Genomic DNA, 27500 nt, shown 5'->3' with positions numbered 1-27500 from the left:
ATGGCAGTATTGTCCTGTTTAACTTCTCCGTTCATTGGGCAGGCAAGCTGTTTATATTGTGGGAAAGCGGACGTGAGAACAGGCTGTCCCCACTCAGTCTCAGGTCCGCATTGAGCTGGAGGGGGCGTGGCCTCCAGCTCCGGCTGAATACCGGGAGTTTGTCGGGAGAAAATCTCTGCCGGGAGGTTGTCGGGAGAGGCGCTGAATACCGGGATTCTCCCGCTAAAAACAGGAGGGTTGGCAAGTATGCGGTATATTGGTATTAGTATAGCACCGCGATCGGTTCTATCCGGCCTCTAAAAAGTATGCTTAAGCACCTGTATATAATTCTTAGTGGCAACATTGAATTGTTTATTTGTGTTTGGACAGACATCAACACTCCACCTGAGAATGTGACAACAAGACACGCGGACAGGATGGACAGACAAAACGGTAAGTTGCTTTTTAGGGGCCTTAGTCTCCCGTCACAAAAAAGTGGGACCCCCAAGAATTTACATTTTTAAGACCTGATGGGGTCCCTGGAAAATTCCTAGTGCCAACACTGACAACATTTCTAGCAAACAGTCACGTAGTTCAATGACGGCCTCTCACGACTCAGCCAACATCGTTATGCAACCCTGATGCTAAAGTCTAAACGCGGCACATATTTGCACCGGCAGATAGGGCGGGACCTTCTTTTTTCTCCCCCCACTTACGCATGCAGGGACACCACATTTTAATATTTTATCGTTAATTCTGAGTCGTTCAGTAGAATCACTATTTACGAGTCCCTTCTATCTGCAAACTTTTCGATTTACGAACTTTTCAGATCAGGGCGAAACATTGTTGAGGAGGCGGAGCCACCCACTTGACTTGCCGTGTTCTTACTTGTGTTCTTGGTTTTTCCGCCTTCTGACAATTTTTGTCCATTTTGCTACCTCAAAAAGAGTTTAAACCCCCTCGCCCCCCAAAAAAACCCTCAAAACCAGGAGCATTTGCAAGGAATACATTGATGGCACTCACAAGCCTGACCACAGCACAGTCAGTAAGTTTTAATTGTGATGAGACCAGTCTCTTGTCAGAGCAGACTTGTATCCCAGAGGAGAAAAATAAAACTCTCTCTCTCTTTCCAGAGCCGACCCTCGCTCTACCAAAACACAAACATGCAGACACGGCTCCCCCCTCCCCTCCTTCCACCTGCCCCCTTCCTTCTCCCTCGGTCTACTCCCATTACCCCCTTGTTATGTTAGTTTGATATACAGTACTGTATATCACGTTCTCCAGGTTGGGGAGGAGATCTTGCCCCATGTGGAGGAGTTCAAGTACCTCGGAGTCTTGTTCACGAGTGAGGGAAGAGTGGATCGTGAGATGGACAGGCGGATCGGTGCGGCGTCTTCAGTAATGCGGATGCTGTATCGATCCGTTGTGGTGAAGAAGGAGCTGAGCCAGAAGGCAAAGCTCTCAATTTACCGGTCGATCTACGTTCCCATCCTCACCTATGGTCATGAGCTTTGGGTTATGACCGAAAGGACAAGCTCACGGGTACAAGCGGCCGAAATTAGCTTCCTCCGCCGGGTGGTGGGGCTCTCCCTTAGAGATAGGGTGAGAAGCTCTGTCATCCGGCGGGAGCTCAAAGTAAAGCCCCTGCTCCTCCACATGGAGAGGAGCCAGATGAAGTGGTTCGGGCATCTGGTCAGGATGCCACCCGAACGCCTCCCTAGGGAGGTGTTTAGGGCACGTCCGACCGGTAGGAGACCACGGGGAAGACCCAGAACACGTTGGGAAGACTATGTCTCCTGGCTGGCCTGGGTACGGCTCGGGATCCCCCGGCAGGAGTTGGACGAAGTGGCTGGGGAGAGGGAAGTCTAGGCTTCTCTGCTTAGGCTGCTGCCCCCGCGACCCGACCTCGGATAAGCGGAAGACTTATAGGGAATTTTGTCAAAGCTGGAACTCATTATTCATGTTTATATTATACCAACTTTTCCAATTTGGAACCATGTTCAAGAACCAATTAAGTTTGTAATCAAGGTACCACTGTATTATGGTCCTTTGACCCTCATCTCAAAATATGTTTCCAGGTGTTCTGGAAGTTGGTTTCATCATTTTCTTGTGTGTAGTATACACTGCATCCAAACTTCAAGTGCACTTTAATGTTTCACATTCTTGGACTAATTCCAGCCCGAAGAGGCGCGCAAAAACAAAAGTAGTTAAGTAGACATTTAAAGGCTTGCTCCACCCAAAGTGCGCATGTTGGATGAAGGCACGCAGTGACAGACTTAAGTCCATCCATCCATTTTCTACTGCTAGTCCCTTTCGTGGTCGCGGGGGGTGCTGGATTCGGGCGGTAGGCAGGGTACACCCTGGAAAAGTCGCCACCTCATTGCAGAGCCAACACAGACAGACAGACAACATTCACACTCACATTCACACACTAGGGTCTATTTAGTGTTGCCAATCAACCTATCCCTAGGTGCATGTCTCTGGAGGTTGGAGGAAGCCTGAGTACCCAGAGGGAACCCACGCAGTCACGGGGAGAACATGCTAACTCCACACAGAAAAACCAAGAGCCTGGGGATTGAACCTAGAACATTCGTATTGTGAGGCATATGCACTAACCCCTGTGTCATCATGCTGCCCCAGACTCAAGTCGAGATCAGCACCTGGGGAGAATAGGGCCCTAACTGAGCTGAAAACGACAAAATCAGTGAACAGGCTTTGCAAATAATGTTTTTTTTTTTTTTTACTGTTTACAGGAAATATGTTGCCTTTCAAAGCAAATGAGAGCTCCATTAAAGGCAAACCTGCATACTCGGTGGAAACCCCGTACGGTTTCCGTCTAGACTTGGACTTCCTGAAGTATGTGGACGATATCGAGAAAGGGAACACCATAAAAAGAGTCCCCATCCATCGCCGAAGCAAAGGCCCTCTGCCTAACACTCTTCCCCGGCACCTGCACCCCTCAGGCTACCGCCCTAGCGCTTGGGGATCGACCGGAGCCCTCAGCCCCAGGTCTCGACCGCCCGAAGACCGTCATCATGCCGCTTCCTGGTTGTACGATTACAGGAAGCCCGTTTCTTCGAGAGGATTAGCAGAAATGGAGGCCAAGATCAGAGATTTTGATGAGCAGCCCTTGGGCGAGCATATCCGACCTCATCTCCTCCGAGCCTCCAGTCTGCCGCTCACGGTGTTGTTGAGACAAGGATCAGAGTCGACGGATGAACTCGGCAGTCCTTGCGGTTCAAGGGATCACCTCGGAGGTAGAAATAGCTCCTGTGAAGACATCTTTGACGTCCCTCGGGACTGTTCAGGCCTGGTAAGGCGCCTGACGGAAGCTCTTGAACATGTGGAGGAGCTGGAGAAGGAAGTTCAGGTCATTCCAGACCTCAAAGCTCAGATCAGTTTTCTCCAGGAGGAAAAAGAAAGGCTGCGCTCGAAAATTCACACGGCATCCTTGAACGGAACCACGGCCCACCACCTCTCCGCCGACAACAAAAGGCCGCGGCATGACCGGTGCGGCAACGGTCAAGAGTCGAATCCCGCGCACGAGTGGAGGGCGAGCGCGGATCTGGACGAGCTGCTGACGGTCACATCCCTCCAAGCCAAAGTAGCCGCGGTGGAGCAGAAGCTCCACGAGACGGAGCTTGAACTCCAGAAGGTCACAGGGAGGCTGAGGCAGCAGCAAAAAGAGAGCAGGAGCAAAGAGGAACAGATCGAACACCTCACCGCACGCCCCGGGGTGTGGGTTTGCGCAGAGCGGGTGGTGGTGGACCAGGAGGGGGAGGAGATGACAAATGGAGAAAGTTCACGGCTGCCTGCAGATGCTGGGGCTCACACTTTGGACACAGCCGTGGTGGTCCACCACATACATCGAATCAAGCGGCTCTTGGATCAGCAGTGGGAGTGTTTGAGCGCCACAGACGAAGAGCTGATTAGCCCGAGAGTGATCTCCGTGCAGCAGGAGATGATGGACCTCATCGACGTCCTTACCTCCCACTACACGCGGTCCGAACGCAACCGTGGACAAAGTCTTCAACACCAAGGTAACTGCAAGCAGACCCACCACTTTTACAACCAGCACCGTAAATACTCTTCTCCACACCAACAACTATCAATAATAGATATTTTGTTATAGTAAAAACGTAAAGTAAGATAATACAATTGTAAAACATAATTAATTAGCAGTTAAGTGCAGCCAGGACAAAAAAGAAATGACTGTATTTTCCAGACTGTAAGGCGCACTTAACATTTATTTTTCTTTCTCAAAACTCGACAGTGCGCCTTATAACCCGCCGCGGCTAATGTACGGAATAATTATGGTTTCGCTAACCGACCTCAAAGCAATTTTATTTGGTACACGGTGTAATGATAAATGTGACCAGTAGATGGCAGTCAAACATAAGAGTGGCCTAGTAGCTTGCTCAGTGGCCTAGTGGTTAGAGCGTCTGCCTGAAGTATGACTTTTAATAGGGAGTTTTAAAAGAGTAAACAAAGTTTCTGAAAAATTAAAATAATTAGCAAAGTCTCATTTAAGCGTGTGAATTTCTGGTAAGATACAGCATTTCCATGCTCTTATTTTGTAGACGGTGAAAATAGCACTTCCAATCTCTTATTTTGTAGACAGTGAATACAGCACATCATTACTCTTATTTTGTAGACAGTGAATACAGCACATCCATGCTCTTATTTTGTAGTTGGTGAATACAGCACCTCCATGCTCTTATTTTGTAGACAGTGAATACAGCACATCCATGCTCTTATTTTGTAGTTGGTGAATACAGCACCTCCATGCTCTTATTTTGTAGACAGTGAATACAGCACATCCATGCTCTTATTTTGTAGTTGGTGAATACAGCACCTCCATGCTCTTATTTTGTAGACAGTGAATACAGCACATCCATGCTCTTATTTTGTAGTTGGTGAATACAGCACCTCCATGCTCTTATTTTGTAGACAGTGAATACAGCACATCCATGCTCTTATTTTGTAGTTGGTGAATACAGCACCTCCATGCTCTTATTTTGTAGACAGTGAATACAGCACCGTCATACTCTTAGTTTGTAGACGGTGAATACAGCACATCCATACTCTTATTTTGTAGACTGTAAATACAGCACATCCATGCTCTTAGTTTGTAGACGGTGAATACAGCAAATCCATACTCTTATTTTGTAAACTGTAAATACAGCACATCCATGCTCTTAGTTTGTAGACGGTGAATACAGCAAATCCATACTCTTATTTTGTAGACTGTAAATACAGCACATCCATGCTCTTAGTTTGTAGACTGTGAATACAGCACCCCCATACTCTTATTTTGTACATGGTGAATACAGCACAGCCATACTCATAGTTTGAAGACGGTGAATACAGCAAATCCATACTCTTACTTTGTAGATGGTGAATGCGGCACGAAGACCATCGCTGGAACTTGGACTTCCAACGCTGCTGATGAAGGGTTTGTGAATAAATATTATCATTTCATTTCAGCTTTTATTTTATTTTCTGAACTGTTGCCTGAAGCCACTACCATGTGAGGATAACGATGATCGATAATGTTATTTTGACACCAATGCGTGGAAAACTTCCAAAGTGTCTTTTGTGTATACACATATATATTTATATACACATATATATATACACATTTATATATACAGTGTAAATATACACACACACACAATATACATATATACACATATACATACAGTATACATATATATATACACACATATACATATATACACACATATACATATATACAAACATATACATTTATAGTATGTATATATATATATATATATATACACACACATATACAGTATATAAGTGTATACATTATATTAATATATGTTGATATATAATTGATATAAATAGTATGTGAAAGTTGGACTCCTACCTTGTTTACTTCAGTGACAACCTCCTTAAAGTTTTGTAATCAATCAGAAATATCAAGCAGCTAAAATGTGCCAAACATGGATAAGTGTGGAGAGAATGTTGCAGTTTTCCCATCATGCTTTGTAATGGATCTAAATGTGTGTCATTTTTTTAATGTTTTTATGGTTCATGGACATTTTTTTATATAAAATCCACAAATGGTGTTGCATTGTGTTATGTGTGACCATGTCTGTTGGCATTTTTTGTTGGTCCGATTTAAAAAAAAAAAAGTTTTTGCACCATGACTAGGGAAGGTCGCGGGGGTAGAAAATGGATGCATGGACCAGGGAAGGTTGTCTGCATTGGGTCATACAAGTAAATGCTGCGCATGGTTTAATTCAAAGCATGATCATTGGTCGTAGGCCTGAATTACTCATGTTGGCCACAAGATGGCGGCAAAGCGGCAGCGTATAAAGTCACTTAAAGGAATGGAAATCTCCCTGCAGCCACATTCCTTATTCACAAATTGATTCACTTTGGGCACCCCTGTTTTTTTCCAAAAATATTCAAATTGAGAAAATAACTATTTAAATAAGATATTTTGGTTTTCCCCATTCATAAAATCTTGCTTAAAGATTCTGCTACATCCCCAGGATGCTTCTTAATTTAAGAATAATGCTTGTTTTCAGAATAAAATATTTATTTCTGACTTAAAAGTCCTGCTCATTCCTTAAAGGCCTACTGAAAGCCACTACTAGCGACCACGCAGTCTGATAGTTTATATATCAATGATGAAATCTTAACATTGCAACACATGCCAATACGGCCGGGTTAACTTATAAAGTGACGTTTAAAACTTCCTGGGAAATATCCGGCTGAAACGTCGCGGTATGATGACGTATGTGCGTGACAAAGTCAGAGTAACGGAAGTTATGGTACCCCGTAGAATCCTATACAAAAAGCTCTGTTTTCATTTCATAATTCCACAGTATTCTGGACATCTTTTGCAATTTGTTTAATGAACAATGAAGGCTGCAAAGAAGACAGTTGTAGGTGGGATCGGTGTATTAGCAGCGGACTACAGCAACACAACCAGGAGGACTTTGTTGGAGAGCAGACGCGCTAGCCGCGCTAGCTGCCGACCTCACCTTGACTTCCTACGTCTCCGGGCCGCCAAACGCATCGGGTGAAGTCCTTCGTCCTTCTGCCGATCGCTGGAACGCAGGTGAGCACGGGTGTTGATGAGTAGATGAGGGCTGGCTGGCGTAGGTGGAGAGCTAATGTTTTTAGCATAGCTCTGTGAGGTCCCGTTGCTAAGTTAGCTTCAATGGCGTCGTTAGCACAGCATTGTTAAGCTTCGCCAGCCTGGAAAGCATTAACCGTGTATTTACATGTCCACGGTTTAATAGTATTGTTGATTTTCTATCTATACTTCCAGTCAGGGGTTTATTTTTTTGTTTCTATATGCAGTTAAAGCACGATGCTATCACGTTAGCTCGTAGCTAAAGCATTTCGCCGATGTATTGTCGTGGAGATAAAAGTCACTGAATGTCCATTTCGTGTTCTGGACTCTCATTTTCAAGAGGATATAGTATCCCAGGTGGTTTAAAATACAAATCCATGATCCACAATAGAAAAAGGAGAGTGTGGAATCCAATGAGCCAGCTTGTACCTAAGTTACGGTCAGAGCGAAAAAAGATACGTCCATCACTGCCTCTCCAGTCCTTCACTGTAACGTTCCTCATCCACAAATCTTTCATCCTCGCTCAAATTAATGGGGTAATCATCACTTTCTCGGTCCGAATCTCTCTCGCTCCATTGTAAACAACGGGGAATTGTGAGGAATACTAGCTCCTGTGACGTCACGCTACTTCCGCTACAGGCAAGGCTTTTTTTTATCAGCGAGCAAAAGTTGCAAACTTTATCGTCGATTTTCTCTACTAAATCCTTTCAGCAAAAATATGGCAATATCGCGAAATGATCGAGTATGACACATAGAATGGATCTGCTATTCCCGTTTAAATAAATAAAAAACATTTCAGTAGGCCTTTAATTTAGGATGTCTGTTCACTACTTTTTAGTAATTAAAAAAACTGTATCTCGCATTTTGTCAGCGCACAATGAGAGGGCGGTACTGGCCTGGTAGTCGCTTCACAGTCCGTCTTGCAAGTCTGCGTCACATAGTTGCGTTAGCTTCACCACCAATATTTTGATTTCCTTCAATGTGATCCAGGTACAAAACCACTGCCAGCGACAATCCAGTCGGGCCGAGTCGTGTCCACCAGAAGGTTTGTCGTGAGGTCGGCACCGGGCCTTGGGAAACGGACGCAGACCCAGCAAAGGCCTGGACGGGGGAGAGCGGGGAAATGAGCCGGGACAGGTCGGGGCGGACAGATGGGGCGGCATCCGTCGACGTGGCCAAGGTGAAACCGCTGCCGACGGGAGAACAGATGGAGGGAAACTCCGAGCCCGAAACAACCAGAGGCAGGTGAGAGGACCAGGAAGCAGAAAGTGTTTGTGGTTTCCACTCATAATCTCTCTCATCTTTTCAAGTGAGACTGTGAATGCCGACTTTATGGCTGCGTGCAAGTTCCTCAACGATCACATGGACGACATAGAGGACCCGACTGAGGACACGGTGCGTAGTCCTTGCACCGATTCCATCCGAGGACTAAGTGGCGGATGTCACCCGTCTTTGTTGCAGAAGAAGGCCCTGGTCGTGCTATTTCAAGAGTGGTTCGGTGCGGCGGCGGAGGACAATTCGGTGGCTAGCAGGGTGGCGGCATACCTGAAGGAGATCCAGAAGACCACACCGTCCCTCATGGCCTTCCTCATCAACCTGGCCGACGATAACGGCAACACGGTTCTGCACTACAGCGTTTCTCACAGCCACTACAGTATAGTCAGTCTGCTGCTGGACACAGGTACTATAAGCACTTCTGGTCACCAAACCCGTTTGTTCACAGAGACTCCGAATTGTCTCGCAGGCGTGAGTGACGTAAACTTCCAGAACAAGGCGGGCTACACCGCAGTGATGCTGGCCTCTCTGACGGTCCCTGACAACCCAAGTGACATGGAGGTGGTCCGCAGGCTCATGGGGCTCGGCAACGTCAACGTCCGATCCGAACAGGTACAATGGTTGTTGTAAATACTGCTGACCCGTACGTTGGTCATTGAAAACAGAACGGAGGCTGATTTAAAATATTTACTCCGGCTTCCTCCCACCTCCAAAGACCTGCACCTAGGGATAGGTTGATTGGCAACACTAAATGGTCCCTAGTGTGTGAATGTTGTCTATCTGTGTTGGCCCTGTGATGAGGTGGCGACTTGTCCAGGGTGAACCCCGCCTACCGCCCGAATGCAGCTGAGATAGGCTCCAGCACCCCCCGCTACCCCGAAAGGGACAAGCGGTAGAAAATGGATGGGATGGACTTTCAAATCATCGAGCATCCGACATCCTATCCTATCTGTTAGCGGTTAGCTACTGTATCCTCCTACGGTGTGTAGTGAAGCATGTTTAGCTAGTCCTCGTCCCGCAGGGATGATACTTGTAAGTAACTCACTTTATTCGTCCCCATGGAAGCCAGGATTAGTGATTTAGAAGTAGCTAAAACACAGCCGACTGCGGACAGACGTTAGCCGCTAGCTAGCTAACGGCCAACAAGACCAAGACCTAGGCACCTCTTGCAGAGCTTCAAAAATGTTTGTTTTAATCCAAAACGCGTGCATTCTTCATTTTCTATCTCCACACTGTTTCTGCTTGTAAGTGCTCTGTGCGTGTGCGTCACAACGGCATCCGACATCCTATCCTATCTGTTAGCGGTTAGCTACTGTATCCTCCTACGGTGTGTAGTGACGCACGTTTAGCTAGTCCTCGTCCTGCAGGGATGATACTTGTAAGAAACTCACTTTTATTCGTCCCCATGAAATGCCAGGATTAGTGATTTAGAAGTAGCTAAAACACCGCCGACTGCGGACGGATGTTAGCCGCTAGCTAGCTAACGGCCAACAAGAGCAAGACCTAAGCACCTCTCGCAGAGCTTCAGTGTTTCTCGCTTCAAAATTGTTTTTTTAATCTAAAATGCGTCCATTCTTCCGTTTCTATCTCCACACCGTTTCTGCTTGCAAGTGCTGCGTGCGTGTGCGTCACAACGGCTACAAAAGTCCCGCAGCTCCACAGCTAAATGATCAGCAATCCACTTCTGATGGGGGAATTTTGTCAGACGAGGACAAACTGTACCGATAAAAGATTTGCAAGCACGGCTGTTTGTCTCCTCCCGTGCAGACGGGCCACACAGCTCTGCACCTGGCGGTGAGACACGGACGAGTCGTGATGGTTCGCTCGCTGCTGAGCTGCGGAGCGGACGCCGACATCCAGGACGGTCAGGGGACCACGGCCCTGATGTTTGCGTGCGAGAGGGGCCACACGCACATCGCCAGGCTGCTGCTGGAGAGGACCCGGTGCCGACTTAGCCTCACTGATCAGGTACTGCCAGCTCGTCAGCACCCATCACATTGAAGCCCTGAAGAAGTCATGTAGGGTGACGACCACTAGAGGGCGCATGATCATGGTGTGGGCTTTTTTGACTTCGCTTTACTTTAGTCTATTTTCCATCCTGTCTTTTGTTAGGAATGAGAGCCAAAATCTTGTTGTAGGAACGCGGTGACAATAAAAATCTTTGAATTGGAATCTTTGAATCGGTTATAAAATATAAAAGTTAAGATTAAATACATTTTGCCCACATTTTGGCTCCTTTGTATTAAATTTGCCATTATTTTGTAAAAATAAACAAACAATCATTTCCAAATATTGAACTTATTTAAAAAATTAAAACACACAAAAGTAGTTAAGATAAAATACATTTTGCTAAAATTGTTGAAAAAATAAAAAAACATAAAAGTGAAGATACATTTTTTTTAGCTCACATTCTGGCTCCTTTGTATTACATTTGCCAGTATTATTTTGTAAAAAATAAAATAAAAGTAATAATAATATACAAAACATTAACGTTTTGAAAAAAGAAAAACACATAAAAGTTTAGATAAAAAATATTTTGCTCACATTCTGGCTCCTTTTTAATACATTTGTCAGCATTATTTTGTAAAAAAAAAAAAAAAGAAAAAAAAAAGAACTTATTGAAAAAATTCAAACATAAAAGTTAAGAATAGGAAAACATTTGACTCATATTCTGGCTCCTTTGTATTCAATTTGCCAGTATTCTTTTGTCAAAAATAAAATAAAAATAATAATAATATACAAAACATTAACTTATTGAAACAATAAAAAACACAACAGTTAAGATAAAATACATTTTGGCTCCTTTATAGTAAATTTGTCAGCATTATTTTGTAAAATTAAAAAAAAAGAATAAACTTACTGAAAAAAGAAAAACACATACAAGTTTAGATAAAATATATTTTTCTCACATTCTGGCTCCTTTATATTACATTTGTCAGCATTATTTTGTAAAAAAAAAAAAAAAAAGAACTTATTGAAAAAATTAAAACATAAAAGTTAAGATTTAGAAAAATAAATTCTGGCTCCTTCGTATTAAATTTGCCAGTATTATTTTGTAAAAAATAAAATAAAAAAAATAATAATATACAAAACATTATCTTATTGAAACAATAAAAAACACAACAGTTAAGATAAAATACATTTTGTCTCCTTTATAGTAAATTTATCAGCATTATTTTGTAAAATAAAAAAGTAACTTACTGAAAAAAGAAAAACACATAAAAGTTCAGATAAAAAATATTTTTCTCACATTCTGGCTCCTTTATAATACATTTGTCAGCTTTATTTTGTAAAAAAAACCAAACAATCATTTCCAAATATTGAACTTATTTAAAAAATTAAAACACACAAAAGTAGTTAAGATAAAACACATTTTGCTCACATTGTTGAAAAAATAGAAAAACATAAAAGTGAAGATACATTTTTTTTAGCTCACATTCTGGCTCCTTTGTATTAAATTTGCCAGTATTATTTTGTCAAAAATACAATAAAAGTAATAATAATATGCAAAACATTAACTTTTTGAAAAAAGAAAAACACATAAAAGTTTAGATAAAAAATATTTTTCTCACATTCTGGCTCCTTTTTAATACATTTGTCAGCATTATTTTGTAAAAAAAAAAAAAGAAAAAAAAAAAGAAGAACTTATTGAAAAAATTAAAACACAAAAGTTAAGAATAGGAAAACATTTGACTCATATTCTGGCTCCTTTGTATTCAATTTGCCAGTATTCTTTTGTCAAAAATAAAATAAAAATAATAATAATATACAAAACATTAACTTATTGAAACAATAAAAAACACAACAGTTAAGATAAAATACATTTTGGCTCCTTTATAGTAAATTTGTCAGCATTATTTTGTAAAATAAAAAAAAAGAATAAACTTACTGAAAAAAGAAAAACACATACAAGTTTAGATAAAATATATTTTTCTCACATTCTGGCTCCTTTATATTACATTTGTCAGCATTATTTTGTAAAGAAAAAAAAAAAAAAGAACTTATTGAAAAAATTAAAACATAAAAGTTAAGATTTAGAAAAATAAATTCTGGCTCCTTCGTATTAAATTTGCCAGTATTATTTTGTAAAAAATGAAATAAAAATAATAATAATATACAAAACATTAACTTATTGAAACAATAAAAACACCAAAGTTAAGATAAAATACATTTTGTCTCCTTTATAGTACATTTATCAGCATTATTTTGTAAAATAAAAAAGTAACTTACTGAAAAAAGAAAAACATAAAAGTTCAGATAAAAAATATTTTGCTCACATTCTGGCTCCTTTATAATACATTTGTCAGCATTATTTTGTAAAAAAAAAAAAAAAAGAACTCATTGAAAAAATAAAAACATCAAAGTTAAGATTTAGAAAGAATTGTGCTCTTATTCTGGCTCCTTGATATTAAATTTGTCAGCATTAATTTGTAAAAATAAATAAATAATTTGACTAAAAATGAACTTATTGAAAAAATAAAAACATAAAAGTTAAGATTTTATAAATGTTGCTCACATTTTGGCTTCTTAATATCAAAACTGTCCGCATTATTTTGTAAAATAAAATAAAATAATAATTGACAGAAAAAGGACTTATTGAAAAAAATAAGGTTCTTTCATGTCTTTTAAAAAAGCTCCAACCAAGTGCTCGGTGCACGTAAACACAACTGCTACTATGGTGTATTACACAACTGCTACTATGGTGTATTACACAACTGCTACTATGGTGTATTACACAACTGCTACTATGGTGTATTACACAACTGCTACTATGGTGTATTACACAACTGCTACTATGGTGTATTACACAACTGCTACTATGGTGTATTACACAACTGCTACTATGGTGTATTACACAACTGCTACTATGGTGTATTACACAATAATAATAATAATAATAATGGATTAGATTTATATAGCGCTTTTCTAGACACTCAAAGCGCTTCACAGAGAAGTGAGAACCCATCATTCATTTTTACAACTCATTCATTCATCATTCATTCTCCGGTGTGAGCGGCACCGGGGGCAAGGGTGAAGTGTCCTGCCCAAGGACACAACGGCAGCGATTTTTGGATGGTAAGAGGCGGGGAGCGAACCTGCAACCCTCAGGTTTCTGGCAAGGCCGCTCTACCCACTACGCCAAGCCGCCCCTACACAACTGCTACTATGGTGTATTAGTCACTTTTTGATTGGACGTTTAATAACGAGCTGATAAAGACAACTGTGCCGTCCACTTCTGAGTCTCCTTTGCAAGTATTACGCAGTTCTTATCCTTTCTGACATCGGGGCCCGACTTTTCCACTTCACAGGGGCCCCACTCAAATATTAACACTTTATTAATAATGTCATTCTTGACTTGAATCAAAATTCATAATTTTATCTAACCTACTTACAGGTTCGACTTTGTCAAGTGAAATGAAAACGTGTTAATCACAAAGATGATTATCCAGGCTTAGGTCAGGCTGATTAGGAAAATAAATACTTAACAAATATTTTGCATACAATTTCGCAGAGATAAAATTAAAAAAAAAATCTAATAAAATTCAAGTGCAGGTAAAAAAATATAGCTTCACCACTTTAGTCATAATTTTTGCGCTTAGGAAACTTCTCTATGACTTCTTCTGTTTGTTTGATATTGTCATTACTGCCACAAGTGGTGGAAAAGTGTATTACAACTGAGTACCACAACTGGGAAACAGATATTGGTTAAGAAACACAGCCAGGAAGTAGTCTTTGCCATCAAGTGGTTAAATCACACCCTAGTATGTATATTTTTTCTGTCTCAGAGCGGTCGTACCGCACTCGGCATCGCCGTGCAAGGTTGCCACGGCGACACGGCCGCCCTGCTGCAGGCCCACGCCAGGACCCGAGCTCTGTAGCGACCTCCGACCCCCATGCCTCCCTCATTTTCACGAAAGCATGCTTCTATTTTACAACTCACCCCCCTTTATGAAATACAAAAATGCAATCTTCCCGATGCCCTTGAAGGCAACACCCTGGGTGTTATCGGGGCCACCTTGCTGCCAGGACAACGGAAACCTTTCGGGTTTGAATCGACACGGTACCAATTGCAAGTACGCTTGTGCACGTCAACGTGACTAAAACACGCACTAACGTCATAAATGTGCATTGTTGAATAGTCAAATTTCATGTTTAAATGTTGTAATAAATTGCTTATAACTGTTGTCATTTCTTGTTTTCTTACACGTTCCAGTCCCATTTGCAAGTATTATAGAGCAAACTTTGCCTGCAGACGCAATTCCAAGACATTAGGTGGCAGTAGTGTGCAGGCTACTACAGGAAGTAGTCTTGTGTTGCGCTCTAAAAAGTGTTTGTACTGTCAGATATGTACACATTACGCACCAACTGTTTGAAAGCAACGTGGGTCTTAGTCTGGGGACTGCTGGAAAATAAAATGGATATTCACATGCACATGCAAAAATATAATAAAATAATGACATAATAATTGACAAAAAATGAACTTATTGAAAAAATAAAAACACATAAAAGTTCAGATAAAATATTTAGATCACATTTTGGCTACTTTGTATTAAATTTGTCAGCATTATTTTGTAACAAAAACAAACAAACAATAATTTACAAATAAGGAACTTAATTTAAAAAAATTAAAACACATAAAAGTTAAGATGAAATATATTTTGCTCACATTTTGGCTTCTTAATATCAAAATTGTCAGCATTATTTTGTAAAAATAAATAAATAAATAAAACAATTTACAAAAAAAGGACTTATTGAAAAAATTAAAAAAGATACAAGTTAAAATAAAATAAATGTATCTCACATTCTGGCTCCTTTGTAATAAATGTGTCAGTATTATTTTGTAAAAAATAAAATACAAATAATATACAAAAAATGTACTTATTGAAAAAATAAAAACACACAAAAGCTAAGATAAAATATATTTTGCTCACATTATGGCTTTTTAATATCAAAATTGTCAACATTATTTTGTAAAAAAAAAAATATATATATAAAAATGACCAAAAAAAGGACGTATTGAAACAATAAAAAAACATTAAAGGGCAGATAAAATACATTTAGCTCACATTCTGGCTCCTTTGTATTAAAATTTGCACATGCAAATAATGACCTAAATGTGTCAATAATGAATTAAAATTTGAGTTGAGAAAAATACACGTGTCAATAATTTTATTCTAAATTATTTAAATAATTATTTCACAATTTAAATAATTATTTGGCAATTTAAATAATTATTTCACAATTTAAATAATTATTTCAATATGTAAATAATAATTTCAAAATTTATTTATTATTATTTATTTCAAGATTTTTTAAAAAAAATGTATTTAATGATTCGATGAATTATTTCATGACTTAATTATTTATTTCATTACTTATTTTATGAATTTATTTTACTTCATGAAGTTCTTCCACACAAGTTCATGAAATAAGTAAAAATGTTAGAATCATTTGATCTAAGTTATCACAAAAAACTTTGTGTTGAAATGAGTTCCCGGCCAGAAGACCAAAAGCTGTCTTTGAACCTAAGCATAAATTAGCATCGGGCTAACGCAATTTGCAGCTACTATAGCTTCAACTCCTCTGGGAAGGCTGTCCACAAGGTTGCGGAGTGTGTTTATAGGAATTTTCCCACCATTCTTCCAAAACCGCATTGGTGAGGTCACACGCTGTCTCGGTCTCCGTTCTAATTCATCCCAAAGGTGTTTTATTGGGGTCAGGTCAGGACTCTGTGCAGGCCAGTCAAGTTCATCCACACCAGACTCTATCATCCATGTCTTCATGGACCTTGGTGCACAGTCATGTTGGAAGAGGAAGGGGGCTTGCTCCAAACTGTTCCCACAAGGTTGGGAGCGCGGAATAGTCCGAAATGTTTTGGTATCCTGGAGCATTCAAAGTTCTCAACTCCTGAGAAACAACCCCACGCCATAATTCCTCCTCCGCCAAATTTCACACCCGGCACAATGCAGTCCGAAATGTACCATTCTCCTGGCAACCTCCAAACCCAGACTGGTACATCAGATTGCCAGATGGAAAAGCCTGATTTCTCACACCAGAGAAGGCGTCTCCACTGCTCTAGAGTCCAGTGCCGACGTGCTTTACACCACTGCATCCCACGCTTTGTATTGGACTTGGTGATGTATGGCTTAGATCCAGCTACACGGCCATGGAAACCCATTCCATGAAGCTCTCTGCGTACTGCACGTGGGCTAATTGGAAGTTTGGAGCTCTGTAGCAACTGACTGTGCATCCGCTGACCCCTCTCTGTCAGTTTACGTGGCCTACCACTCGGTGGCTGAGTTGCTGTTGTTCCCCAAACTCTTCCATTTTCTTATAATAAAGTCGACTTTGGAATATTTAGGAGCGAGGAAATTTCACGACTGGATTTGTTGCACAGGCGGGCATCCTATGACAGTCCCACGCTGGAAATCACTGCGTGGAGGTCTTGCTCCTCAGGGTTCCGTGGATCACCAACGACGGACATGACAGCCTCGGTCATATTTGCGAACAATGATTTATTTTGCAATGAATGTTCCTTTGTGCTTTTCAGCAAATGTCTGTCAATCTCGCCAGTGAGCACACAAGTGGTTTTTCTTCAGCCTCTGTTCTCACTCTCGCTCGTGCTCCCGGCTGCCAACTCGCCACCCTCAACGACCAACAACAACCCCCCTTCTCCTTCCCCTTTAACAGGGCGACAGGTGATCAGACAAACACTCTCAGCTGTGTCGTCTACGCACCTGTCGCTAATCTCGAAGCCGGTCCTGGCACATCCCGCTTTGCTGCAGGTCCGCAGGCCACGCCCCCCCCCCACACAAGATGAGAGCAGCCCATTCTTTCACAAATGTTTGTAGAAACAGTCTCCGTGCCTAAGTGCTGGCTTTTTTACACCAAGTGATTAGGACACCTGATTCTCATCAGGTGATACTTTTGGCAATATAGTGTAAATGGAATCATGGAGAAAAAATACATTTATGGCAAAATTCAACCTTATTGTTGTGTGAAGTGTACTTGGTTTGCATTGCGATAAAACTTCATCATTCAGGGAGACCTTTCAGGCACATTTTATGTATCAATATATAGAGGTATTCAAAAGTAAAACATCACAAAAAAAGTCCAAAAAGTGGAACCAGTTTGGTTCAAATCAAGTCTGTCTCTTTGCAAGTGCGACGAAAATAAAGCAAACAACAAAATAGAAAAGGCACACACAGAATTATTTTCAATATGAATGGTCAGAAAAGCGTTTTTTTTTCTTCCCCCTCTCTCTCAAGAGGGTGCACAGTATTTTTTTTTGGACATGAATGAAGAGGAAAAAGAAGGATGCACAGTAAGAAACAACACTGACGACTTTGGTGAACAATTTGGATTTTCTTACAAGCAGGGAAATGCCGCGCTCTCTTTGTACAAATCAGTGAAGACACCTGGCGACACTTTTATCTAAAATCTTATGTACATGGTCTGCTTTACATCCTATCGTACATTATCAAAAAACCTCATATGAAAACGTATTTACACATCGAAAACACCACCGCCGCGCCCGTCCGCACGAGGGTTGCGCAACGTCGCCACTCACACGCAACACGCACTCGGACATGACGCACAATGAAATAAATACACGTGCGAATAATGACCTAAATGTGTCAATAATGAATACAAATTTGAGTTGAAAAAAAATACACGTGTCAATAATTTTATTCTAAATTATTTAGCTATTCCAATAAATAATTTAAATAATTATTTCACAATTTAAATAAATAATTAAAATAATTATTTCACAATTTAAATAATTATTTCACAATTTAAATAATCTTTCACAATTTAAATAATTATTTCACGATTTAAAATAATGATTTCGCAATTTAAATAATTATTTCAAAATGTATTTATTTTTATTTATTTCAAGATTATTTATTTTATTTATTTAATGATTTGATGAATTATTTCATGACTTAATTATTTATTTCATTACTTACTTTATGAATTTATTTTACTTCATGAAGTTCTTCCACACAGGTTTATGAAATAAGCAAAACCGTATTTAGAGGCAATAAATAATTTTTTTTTATACAAATATTAGCCGCACCGGACTATAAGCCGCACATATGTGTGAAAGGTTTTGTGAATGTTTATTAATCAACCATAATTGTTTCCAAACAGTGTCTGTAACACGGCAGTAAAACGGCTGATCAAACAAAACAGAAGTGAGTTAATAATACTAACACAGACACTCGTAAACGTGTTAGCATATTAGCTAATGCTAATGACGCTAGTGTGATTACATGCAAATAATGACCTAAATGTATCAATAATGAATAAAAATTGGAGTTGAAAAAAATACACGCGTCAATAATTTTATTCTAAATTATTTAACTATTCCAATAAATAATTTTAGTAATTATTTCACAATTTAAATAATTATTTCACAATTTAAATAAATAATTAAAATAATTATTTCGCAATTTAAATAATTATTTCACAATTTATTTATTTTTATTTATTTCAAGATTATTTTTTTTATTTATTTAACGATTTGATGAATTATTTCATGACTTAATTATTTATTTCATTACTTACTTTATGAATTTATTCTACTTCACGAAGTTCTTCCACACAGGTTCATGAAATAAGCAAAACCGTATTTAGAGGCAATAAATAATTTTTTTTTTACAAATATTAGCCGCACCGGACTATAAGCCGCACATGTCTGTGAAAGTTTTGTGAATGTTTATTAATCAACCATAATTGTTTCCAAACAGTGTCTGTAACACGGCAGTAAAACGGCTGATCAAACAAAACAGAAGTGAGTTAATAATACTAACACAGACACTCGTAAACGTGTTAGCATATTAGCTAATGCTAATGACGCTAGTGTGATTACATGCAAATAATGACCTAAATGTATCAATAATGAATAAAAATTTGAGTTGAAAAAAATACACGCGTCAATAATTTTATTCTAAATTATTTAACTATTCCAATAAATAATTTAAATAATCATTTCACAATTTAAAAAATTAATTCACGATTTGAAATAATTATTTTGCAATTTAAATAATTATTTCACAATTTATTTATTATTATTTATTTCAAGATTATTTTATTTATTTATTTAATGATTTGATGAATTATTTCATGACTTAATTATTTATTTCATTACTTACTTTATGAATTTATTTTACTTCATGAAGTTCTTCCACACAGGTTTATGAAATAAGCAAAACCGTATTTAGAGGCAATAAATATATATATATTTTTTACAAATATTAGCCGCACCGGACTATAAGCCGCAAATATGTGTGAAAGGTTTTGTGAATGTTTATTAATCAACCATGATTGTTTCCAAACAGTGTCTGTAACACGGCAGTAAAACGGCCGATCAAACAAAACACAAGTGAGTTAATAATACTAACACAGACACTCGTAAACGTGTTAGCATATTAGCTAATGCTAACGACGCTAGCGTGATTACATGCAAATAATGACCTAAATGTATCAATAATGAATAAAAATTTGAGTTGAAAAAAATACACGTGTCAATTTTATTCTAAATGATTTAGCTATTCCAATAAATAATTTAAATAATTTCACAATTTAAATAATGATTTCACAATTTAAATAATTATTTCACGATTTATTTATTATTATTTATTTCAAGATTCTTTTTTTAAATGTATTTAATGATCTGCTGAATTATTTCATGACTTAATTATTTATTTCATTACTTATTTTATGAATTTATTTCACTTCATGAAGTTCTTCCACACAGGTTCATGAAATAAGTAAAACCGTATTTAGAGGCAATAAATATTTTTTTAAAAACAAATATTAGCCGCATTGGACTATAAGCCGCACATATGTACCGGCGTGAAAGGTTTTGTGAATGTTTATTAATTAACCTTAATTGTTTCCAAACAGTGTCTGTAACAGGGCAGTAAAACGGCTGATCAAACAAAACAGAAGACCTCGTCAACGACTCCACAGTGACGTTTTGGTGAGTTTACTGAGGAATTTAGGAAACTGAAACAATACAAAAAGAATGCTATTGTGAGTTAATAACACAGACATTTGTAAACGTGTTAGCATATTAGCTAATGATAACAACGCTAGCGTGATCACGATAGCACGTACAAATATGCGTGAAAACACGCCTACAGACATCACACATGGGACACTCTAGTAAATAATAATTGTTTTAGTTGTATTGTATTGGAGCGACGAATGAAGAATCCATACGGGTAGAAACGCTACGGACGAATAGTAGACGAAACGGGTTGTACTTCCGGCTCAAGGCACGAAACAGGAAGTACATTTTCAACTCGTCCAACAGATGGCGCCATAGCACAAACAATAACACACCTTTTGGGTGTTCTATGAAAACTGTTCGTTGAATACAAAACATCATTACCGTCAACCCAAAAAACAAAAATCCATAAATTAGCCACACCGTTTTATAAGCCGCAAGGTTCAGAGCGTGGGAAAAAAGTAGGGGCTTATAGTCCGGGACTATGGGGAAATTGATGATTACACTGTGGAATAATTAAATAATTTTCACATTAAATTATTTACATCATTTAATAGTGCATTTATTTATTCAATTTTTAATTGACTAATGACACCATTATGTCATTATTCTAAGGCAGGGGTCGGCAACCTTTACCACTCAAAGAGCCATTTTGGAAAGTTTCACAAATTAAAGAAAACAATGGGAGCCACAAAAAAATTTTGAAAATTTAAAATGAAAAACACCGCATACAAAGCTTAAATTGCTTTGCGCTATGTTAACCAGGGGTCTCTGACACACGCACCGGCACGCATCTTAATAAGGAAATTTAATGTTAGTGCGGCCCGCGACTTTTAATTGAATGGCGCTTCATAGCGTCTTTCTTGCCAACCCTCTCAATTTTCCGGGAGACTCCCAAATTTCAGGACGTGCTGGCACTGCTTTTAGCGCCCTCTACAGCCTGCCCAAACAGCGTACCTGCTTTGCCACATGTTGAATGTAGCTGCCTGTAACATAAACACAACACAACAAATACCCAGAATCCTATGCAGCCCTAACTCTTCCGCTCAACCGACGCACGTAGAGGGAGGGGGGGAGGTGTTGATGTGTGGGGGGGGGTTTGGTGGTAGCGGAAGAGTTAGGGCTGCATGGGATTCTGGGTATTTGTTGTGTTGTGTTACGGTGCGGATGTTCTCCAGAAATGTTTTTGTCATTCTTTTTTGGTGTGGGTTCACAGTGTGGCGCATATTTGTAACGTTAACAGTGTTAAAGTTAACTTTTTAACTTGAACTTATACGGCCACCGTCAGTGTAAGCTGTGTGGCTGTTGAACAAGTATGCCTTGCTGTCGCCTACGTGTGCAAGTAAAAGCAACACAAAACATGTGGCCTGGCTGGCACGCTGTTTGTAAATGCTATAGAGGACAATTAATGCAGTGCCATTAGGGCACGCCCTTGATTAAGTAATTAGAGTGAAAGTAGGATAATATTTACCCTGGGAGATTTCTAGGAGAGGCAGTCTCCTGGGAAAATCGGGGGGGTCGTTGGAAAACCGGGAGGGTCGGCAAGTATGCAGCTGAGCCGCATCAGAGTGGTCAAAGAGCCGCATGCGGCTCCGGAGCCGCGGGTTGCCGACCCCTGTTCTAAGGTGTATTCATTTATTTCCTTCTGTCCCGTTTTGACCCTCCATACTCAGGAGCGTCGAATTTCGGGGGAAGGAACGACGCACACGTTTTTACGGGGGTTTTGTGACCGCACGCTGCCCCGTGCTGGGCACCAGTGAAGTCCGTCACAGTGCTTTTTTTTATTTGCGGGGGCGAGCGCACCACGCGTCCTCTCATCTATTGCTGTTGCCGAAGCTCGTACGAGTCGTACCGTTTCAAAGTCACAGCGAAGGAAAAAAAAAAAAAAAAAGGACCCGCTCGGTCCTTCTTTGCGCTCCATGTCGTCTGCGCGAAGCAGACACGTTGATAACTGCACTCTGAAAAGAACGCTCACCCTCATGAGGTCTCATGAGCCTTTGGACCGACTTTCTCATGGATCTGTACAGATTGTCCCATCGACACAAAAATAAAAACACAACCTTTGTTACAAAATACTTGGCACACACACGCCATCAACGCGAAACATGAGAAATATTGGCACGGAACATGGCGGTGTTTGATGACACTCTGCGACCTTTGACTTCATGTCTGCATGTGCCTCGGCGGCCGTCTTTCCCCTGAAGCCCTCCTGCCGGTTCACTTAGCGGTGGCGAGCATCGGCTGCTCCGCGTACCAGTGAGTCCCCGGATCGGGCATGCTGCCCCCGAGCGGCAGGGCGATGAACTGCGGGCAGGTGCCGCCCCCTGTGCCGACGACTCCCACGCCGACGGCCTGCGGGTACGTGTGGTGGTGGTGGTGGTGGTGGTGCGCGTGGTGCCCCGCCGCGTCAGTCCGGCCGATGTGGATCTCGTCCTCCTCGCCCTCGCCGGTGGTCTTACGGTAGACGGGATTGTCAAAGTTCATGCTCTTGGTGGAGTTGCGCTTCCAGTTCCGCCACACCAGGTAGACCCCGGCGCAGACCAGGCCGAAGACCACTGTGGCAATGATAGGAACTGCATGCGTTTAACACACAGCCGCAGGGCGGGAGTTAAAGAGGCGTAACAAGCTCGTGGCGTGAAATGACAAACAGGGGCCCGGCTGGCATGCGAGGGTAGGCAGGTGGCAACGGTGGAAAGATGGAGTGGGTGGCAACGATGGAGATATGAGGACGGTGGCAATGATGGAGGGATGGGGCAGGTGGCAACGATGGAGGGATGAGGTCGGTGGCAACGATGGAGTGATGGGCAGGTGGCAACGGTGGAGGGATGGGGCAGGTGGAAACGATGGAGTGATGGGGCAGGTGGCAATGATGGAGAGATGAGGTAGGTGGCAACGATGGAGGGATGAGGTAAGTGGCAACGATGGAGGGATGGGGCGGGTGGCAACAATGGAGAGATGAGGTAGGTGGCAACGGTGGAGAGATGGGGTGGGTGGCAACAATGGAGAGATGGGGCAGGTGGCAACGATGGAGAGATGGGGCAGGTGGCAACGATGGAGGGATGAGGTCGGTGGCAACGATGGAGTGATGGGCAGGTGGCAACGGTGGAGGGATGGGGCAGGTGGAAACGATGGAGTGATGGGGCAGGTGGCAACGATGGAGAGATGAGGTAGGTGGCAACGATGGAGAGATGAGGTAGGTGGCAACGATGGAGAGATGAGGTAGGTGGCAACGATGGAGGGATGGGGCGGGCGGCAACGATGGAGAGATGGGGCGGGTGGCAACGATGGAGATATGAGGACGGTGGCAATGATGGAGGGATGGGGCAGGTGGCAACGATGGAGGGATGAGGACGGTGGCAACGATGGAGTGATGGGCAGGTGGCAACGGTGGAGGGATGGGGAAGGTGGAAACGATGGAGTGATGGGGCAGGTGGCAACGATGGAGAGATGAGGTAGGTGGCAACGATGGAGAGATGGGGCGGGTGGCAACAATGGAGAGATGAGGTAGGTGGCAACGGTGGAGAGATGGGGTGGGTGGCAACGATGGAGAGATGGGGCAGGTGGCAACGATGGAGAGATGGGGCAGGTGGCAACGATGGAGGGATGAGGTCGGTGGCAACGATGGAGTGATGGGCAGGTGGCAACGGTGGAGAGATGGGGCAGGTGGCAACGATGGAGGGATGAGGTCGGTGGCAACGATGGAGTGATGGGCAGGTGGCAACGGTGGAGAGATGAGGTAGGTGGCAACGATGGAGAGATGAGGTAGGTGGCAATGATGGAGGGATGAGGTAGGTGGCAACGGTGGAGAGATGGGGTGGGTGGCAACGATGGAGAGATGGGGCAGGTGGCAACGATGGAGGGATGAGGTCGGTGGCAACGATGGAGTGATGGGCAGGTGGCAACGGCGGAGAGATGAGGTAGGTGGCAACGATGGAGAGATGAGGTAGGTGGCAACGATGGAGAGATGAGGTAGGTGGCAACGATGGAGAGATGAGGTAGGTGGCAACGATGGAGAGATGGGGCAGGTGGCAACGATGGAGAGATGAGGGCAACGATGGAGAGATGGGGGCAACGATGGAGAGATGAGGGCAACGATGGATAGATGGGGGCATCGATGGAGAGATGCACGTACTGTGGAGTCCATAAAAACTCCACAGTACAGGAGGTTCTGTAGGCCCAGCGGGTATTTGTAGACAAAAAGGGTCCAAAATCCATCACTGACATTTCTAAAGTAAGGCCTGTCGAAATGTTGCGCTTAATAATCCTATTTTGAGTGTTTTAAGAGAAAAAAAGTCAACTACGCCTGACTTATGTTGTCCTCTTTGGCAATGTGGGTGTGCACGTTGTTACAGTAGCAACATTGTGTTGCTGTACATTGTGTACAGAAACACAACACGGTGTGATGTCAAAAATGCAACAATGTCAGACACACAGACGATGACTCCTGAGGACACGTGGAGAAGAGGACCTTTGGGCCAAGCTTCCCTGAAGCCTCCACAGAAGAGTCATGGTGCATGGACCAACACAGACAAGAAGACTTGCGGTGACTCACCAATAGGGATGACCACTCCTAGGACTGCCACTGTCAGGTTCTCACCCAGGATGAAATGCTCGCCTCCAGCTAGAGGAGGACAGGAACCAAGACCAAGGCATTAGAAGAAGAGTGTATACTAGGGCTGTGAATCTTTGGGCACCACACCATTTGATTAGACTCTTGGAGGTAACGATTCGTCTTGATTCAAAACAATTCTGGATTCAAAATCAATACTTTTTAATAACATTTGTTGCCAGTTCTTTGATTAGTTTTGGTTTGAAGTGTTTGGAGTTAAGAGCTCTGTCACGTAAACAATCAAGCTCGTAAGTTGAGGTACCACTTCATGAGATTGGTGACATATTTAATTGAACATTTGGACCAGGTTTTTGTAAACCATCTTCGTTATTGTACGGCCAATCATTGTGTGTAACACACTAGTCCGTGTGTCCGCGTATTATCTTTGTGCTTTTTTAAAAATTGAAACTGAAACATAAGTCACTATGAGGCCAACTATGTGTTCCAACTATCGCGGATCACACTCCTCAGCCTTCCCTGTAAGGTCTATTCAGGTGTACTGGAGAGGAGGCTACGCCGGATAGTCGAACTTAGGATCCAGGAAGAGCAGTGTGGTTTTCTTCCTGGTCGTGGAACTGTGGACCAGCTCTATACTCTTGGCAGGGTTCTTGAGGGAGCATGGGAGTTTGCCCAACCAGTCCAAGTGTGTTTTGTGAACTTGGAGAAGGCATTCGATCGTGTCCCTCGGAAAGTCCTGTGGAGAGTGCTCAGAGAGTATGGGTCACAAACCACCTGATTCCGGAGGTCCACTCCCTGTTTGATCAGTGTCAGAGCTTGGTCCGCATTCCCGGAAGTAAGTCGGAGTGAGAGTTGCCCTTTGTCACCGATTCTGTTTATAACTTTTATGGACAGAATTTCTAGGCGCAGTCAGGGGCCTTAAGGGGATTATGTTTCTGCTTTTTTGCAGATGATGTGGTCCTGCTGGCTTCTTTTGGCCAGGATCTTGAGCTCTCACTGGATCGGCTCGCAGCCGAGTGTGACGTGACTGGGATGAAAATTAGCACCTCCAAGTCCGAGTCCATGGTTCTTGCCCGGAAAAGGGGGGAGTGCCATCTCCTGGTTGGGGAGGAGATCTTGCCCCAAGAAGAGGAGTTTAAGTACTTTGGGGTCTCCTTCACGAGTGAGGGAAGAGTGGATCGTGAAATCGACAGGCGGGTACGGCATCTGCACTGTATCGATAGTCGTAGTGAAAAAGGAGCTAAACTGGAAGGCAAAGCTCTCAATTTACCAGTCGATCTACGTTCCCATCCTCACCTATGGTCATGAGCTTTGGGTTATGACCGAAAGGACAAGATCAAGGGTACAAGCGGCCGAAATGAGTTTCCTCCAGGGGTGACGGAGCTCTCCCTTAGAGATAGGCTGAGAAGCTCTGTCATCCAGCAGAAGCTCAAAGTAAAGCCGCTGCTCCTCCACATCGAGGGGAGCCAGATGAGATGGTTGGGGAGGTGCGTCTGACTGGTAGGCAACCACAGGGAAGACCCAGGACACAGTGGAGAGACTATGTCTCTCGGCTGGCCTGGGAATGCCTCTGGATCCCCCGGGAAGAGCTGGACAACATAGCTGAGGAGAGGGAAGTCTGGGCTTCTCAGCTTAGGCCACTGTCCCCCCAAGAAAATGGATGGATGTGATCCATTTGTAGTACGTGTGATGTGTCTTATAATTTGATTAATCACACATGACTTCATTGCTCCTCATCACTGGTAGTGGTTTTCCTGCATGCAGGAATACACGTCAGTTTTATATGAATGGAAATGAGTCCACACTCGTAGCATCTGTACTGCAAGCGACAGTGAATCCAAGAGAAGCCCAGTGGGATACCTGGCAGATGTTACTAGTTACTCTTGTCTCTATCCCTCCTAACCCACACAAGATCAAACACGCATTCCTGTAAATAAGTTGACAGCTGGCTTACAGTGTTGCGACACGCTGCTGTCCCCCGCCGGCGTGGTGGACTCAACAGTCACGGTGGCGGTCGAGTGAGAGCCCAGCGCCTTGGACTCCTGCGACGACGCCGCCTTCAGCGTGCTGAGGGGCGATGTCGTCAGGAGCGCGGCGGCGTCCGCCTGGGACACTCCCTCCGAAAGCGGCAGGGTGTCTTTGGGAGCAGTTGCCGTGGCAGCAGGCGTGGCGGCACCTGGCCAGGATGTCGGCGGCATGTCGTTTCTCGGTGCTGCAGCGCATAAATGAGAAAGAATGCACAAAAGAAAATGTTTTAGGTAGGACGCTCAACTGTTTAGCTGACGTATTTTTAAGAACATAGGGCGCATCAAATCATAAGGCGCATTAAAGGGTCGTATTAGGATTTTTTTTCTACATGTAAACACTTCCTTGTGGTCTACATAACATGTAATGGTGCTTCTTTGCTCAAAATGTTGCATAGATTATGTTTTACAAAAAAGCCTTTTTTTAGATATATACATACTAGTTATAGCTATTTGGCTGTTCTAGTTTTTATTTGTATTTATTTCTTTATTATCTTTTTATTTATTTTATTTATTTATTTA

The 27500-nt window shown here is 42.0% G+C and overlaps 2 protein-coding genes across 4 annotated transcripts in view; one reads left to right on the top strand and one right to left on the bottom strand.

Moving 5' to 3' along the window:
- The window catches only part of LOC133651205 (KN motif and ankyrin repeat domain-containing protein 4-like), a 29410-nt gene extending 14857 nt beyond the window's left edge, over positions 1–14553 (top strand). Inside the window, exons 2-10 of one of the 3 annotated variants that reach the window (XM_062049234.1) lie at positions 370–432; positions 2733–4019; positions 5374–5434; positions 8084–8338; positions 8404–8488; positions 8558–8774; positions 8838–8980; positions 10136–10336; positions 14155–14553. In XM_062049234.1, coding sequence (XP_061905218.1) covers positions 417–432; positions 2733–4019; positions 5374–5434; positions 8084–8338; positions 8404–8488; positions 8558–8774; positions 8838–8980; positions 10136–10336; positions 14155–14247 — 2358 coding nt within the window. In that variant the 5' untranslated portion in view covers positions 370–416 and the 3' untranslated portion in view covers positions 14248–14553. Of the gene's footprint in view, positions 1–369; positions 433–2732; positions 4020–5373; positions 5435–8083; positions 8339–8403; positions 8489–8554; positions 8775–8837; positions 8981–10135; positions 10337–14154 lie in introns of those variants that run through there. The other 2 variants (XM_062049232.1, XM_062049235.1) reach the window with 2 other exon arrangements.
- The window catches only part of LOC133651204 (low-density lipoprotein receptor-related protein 8-like), a 276107-nt gene that overhangs the window by 52085 nt on the left and 196522 nt on the right, over positions 1–27500 (bottom strand). Inside the window, exons 16-18 of the mRNA XM_062049231.1 lie at positions 26909–27166; positions 24940–25008; positions 5367–5421 (exon numbers count right to left, since the gene is read on the bottom strand). Coding sequence (XP_061905215.1) covers positions 5367–5421; positions 24940–25008; positions 26909–27166 — 382 coding nt within the window. The remainder of the gene's footprint in view (positions 1–5366; positions 5422–24939; positions 25009–26908; positions 27167–27500) is intronic.

This window comes from Entelurus aequoreus, linkage group LG05, assembly GCF_033978785.1.
Source record: "Entelurus aequoreus isolate RoL-2023_Sb linkage group LG05, RoL_Eaeq_v1.1, whole genome shotgun sequence".
Classification (NCBI taxonomy): domain Eukaryota; kingdom Metazoa; phylum Chordata; class Actinopteri; order Syngnathiformes; family Syngnathidae; genus Entelurus; species Entelurus aequoreus.
The sequence above is the reverse complement of the archived record's forward strand: the minus strand, read 5'-3'. Positions and strand labels throughout refer to the sequence as shown.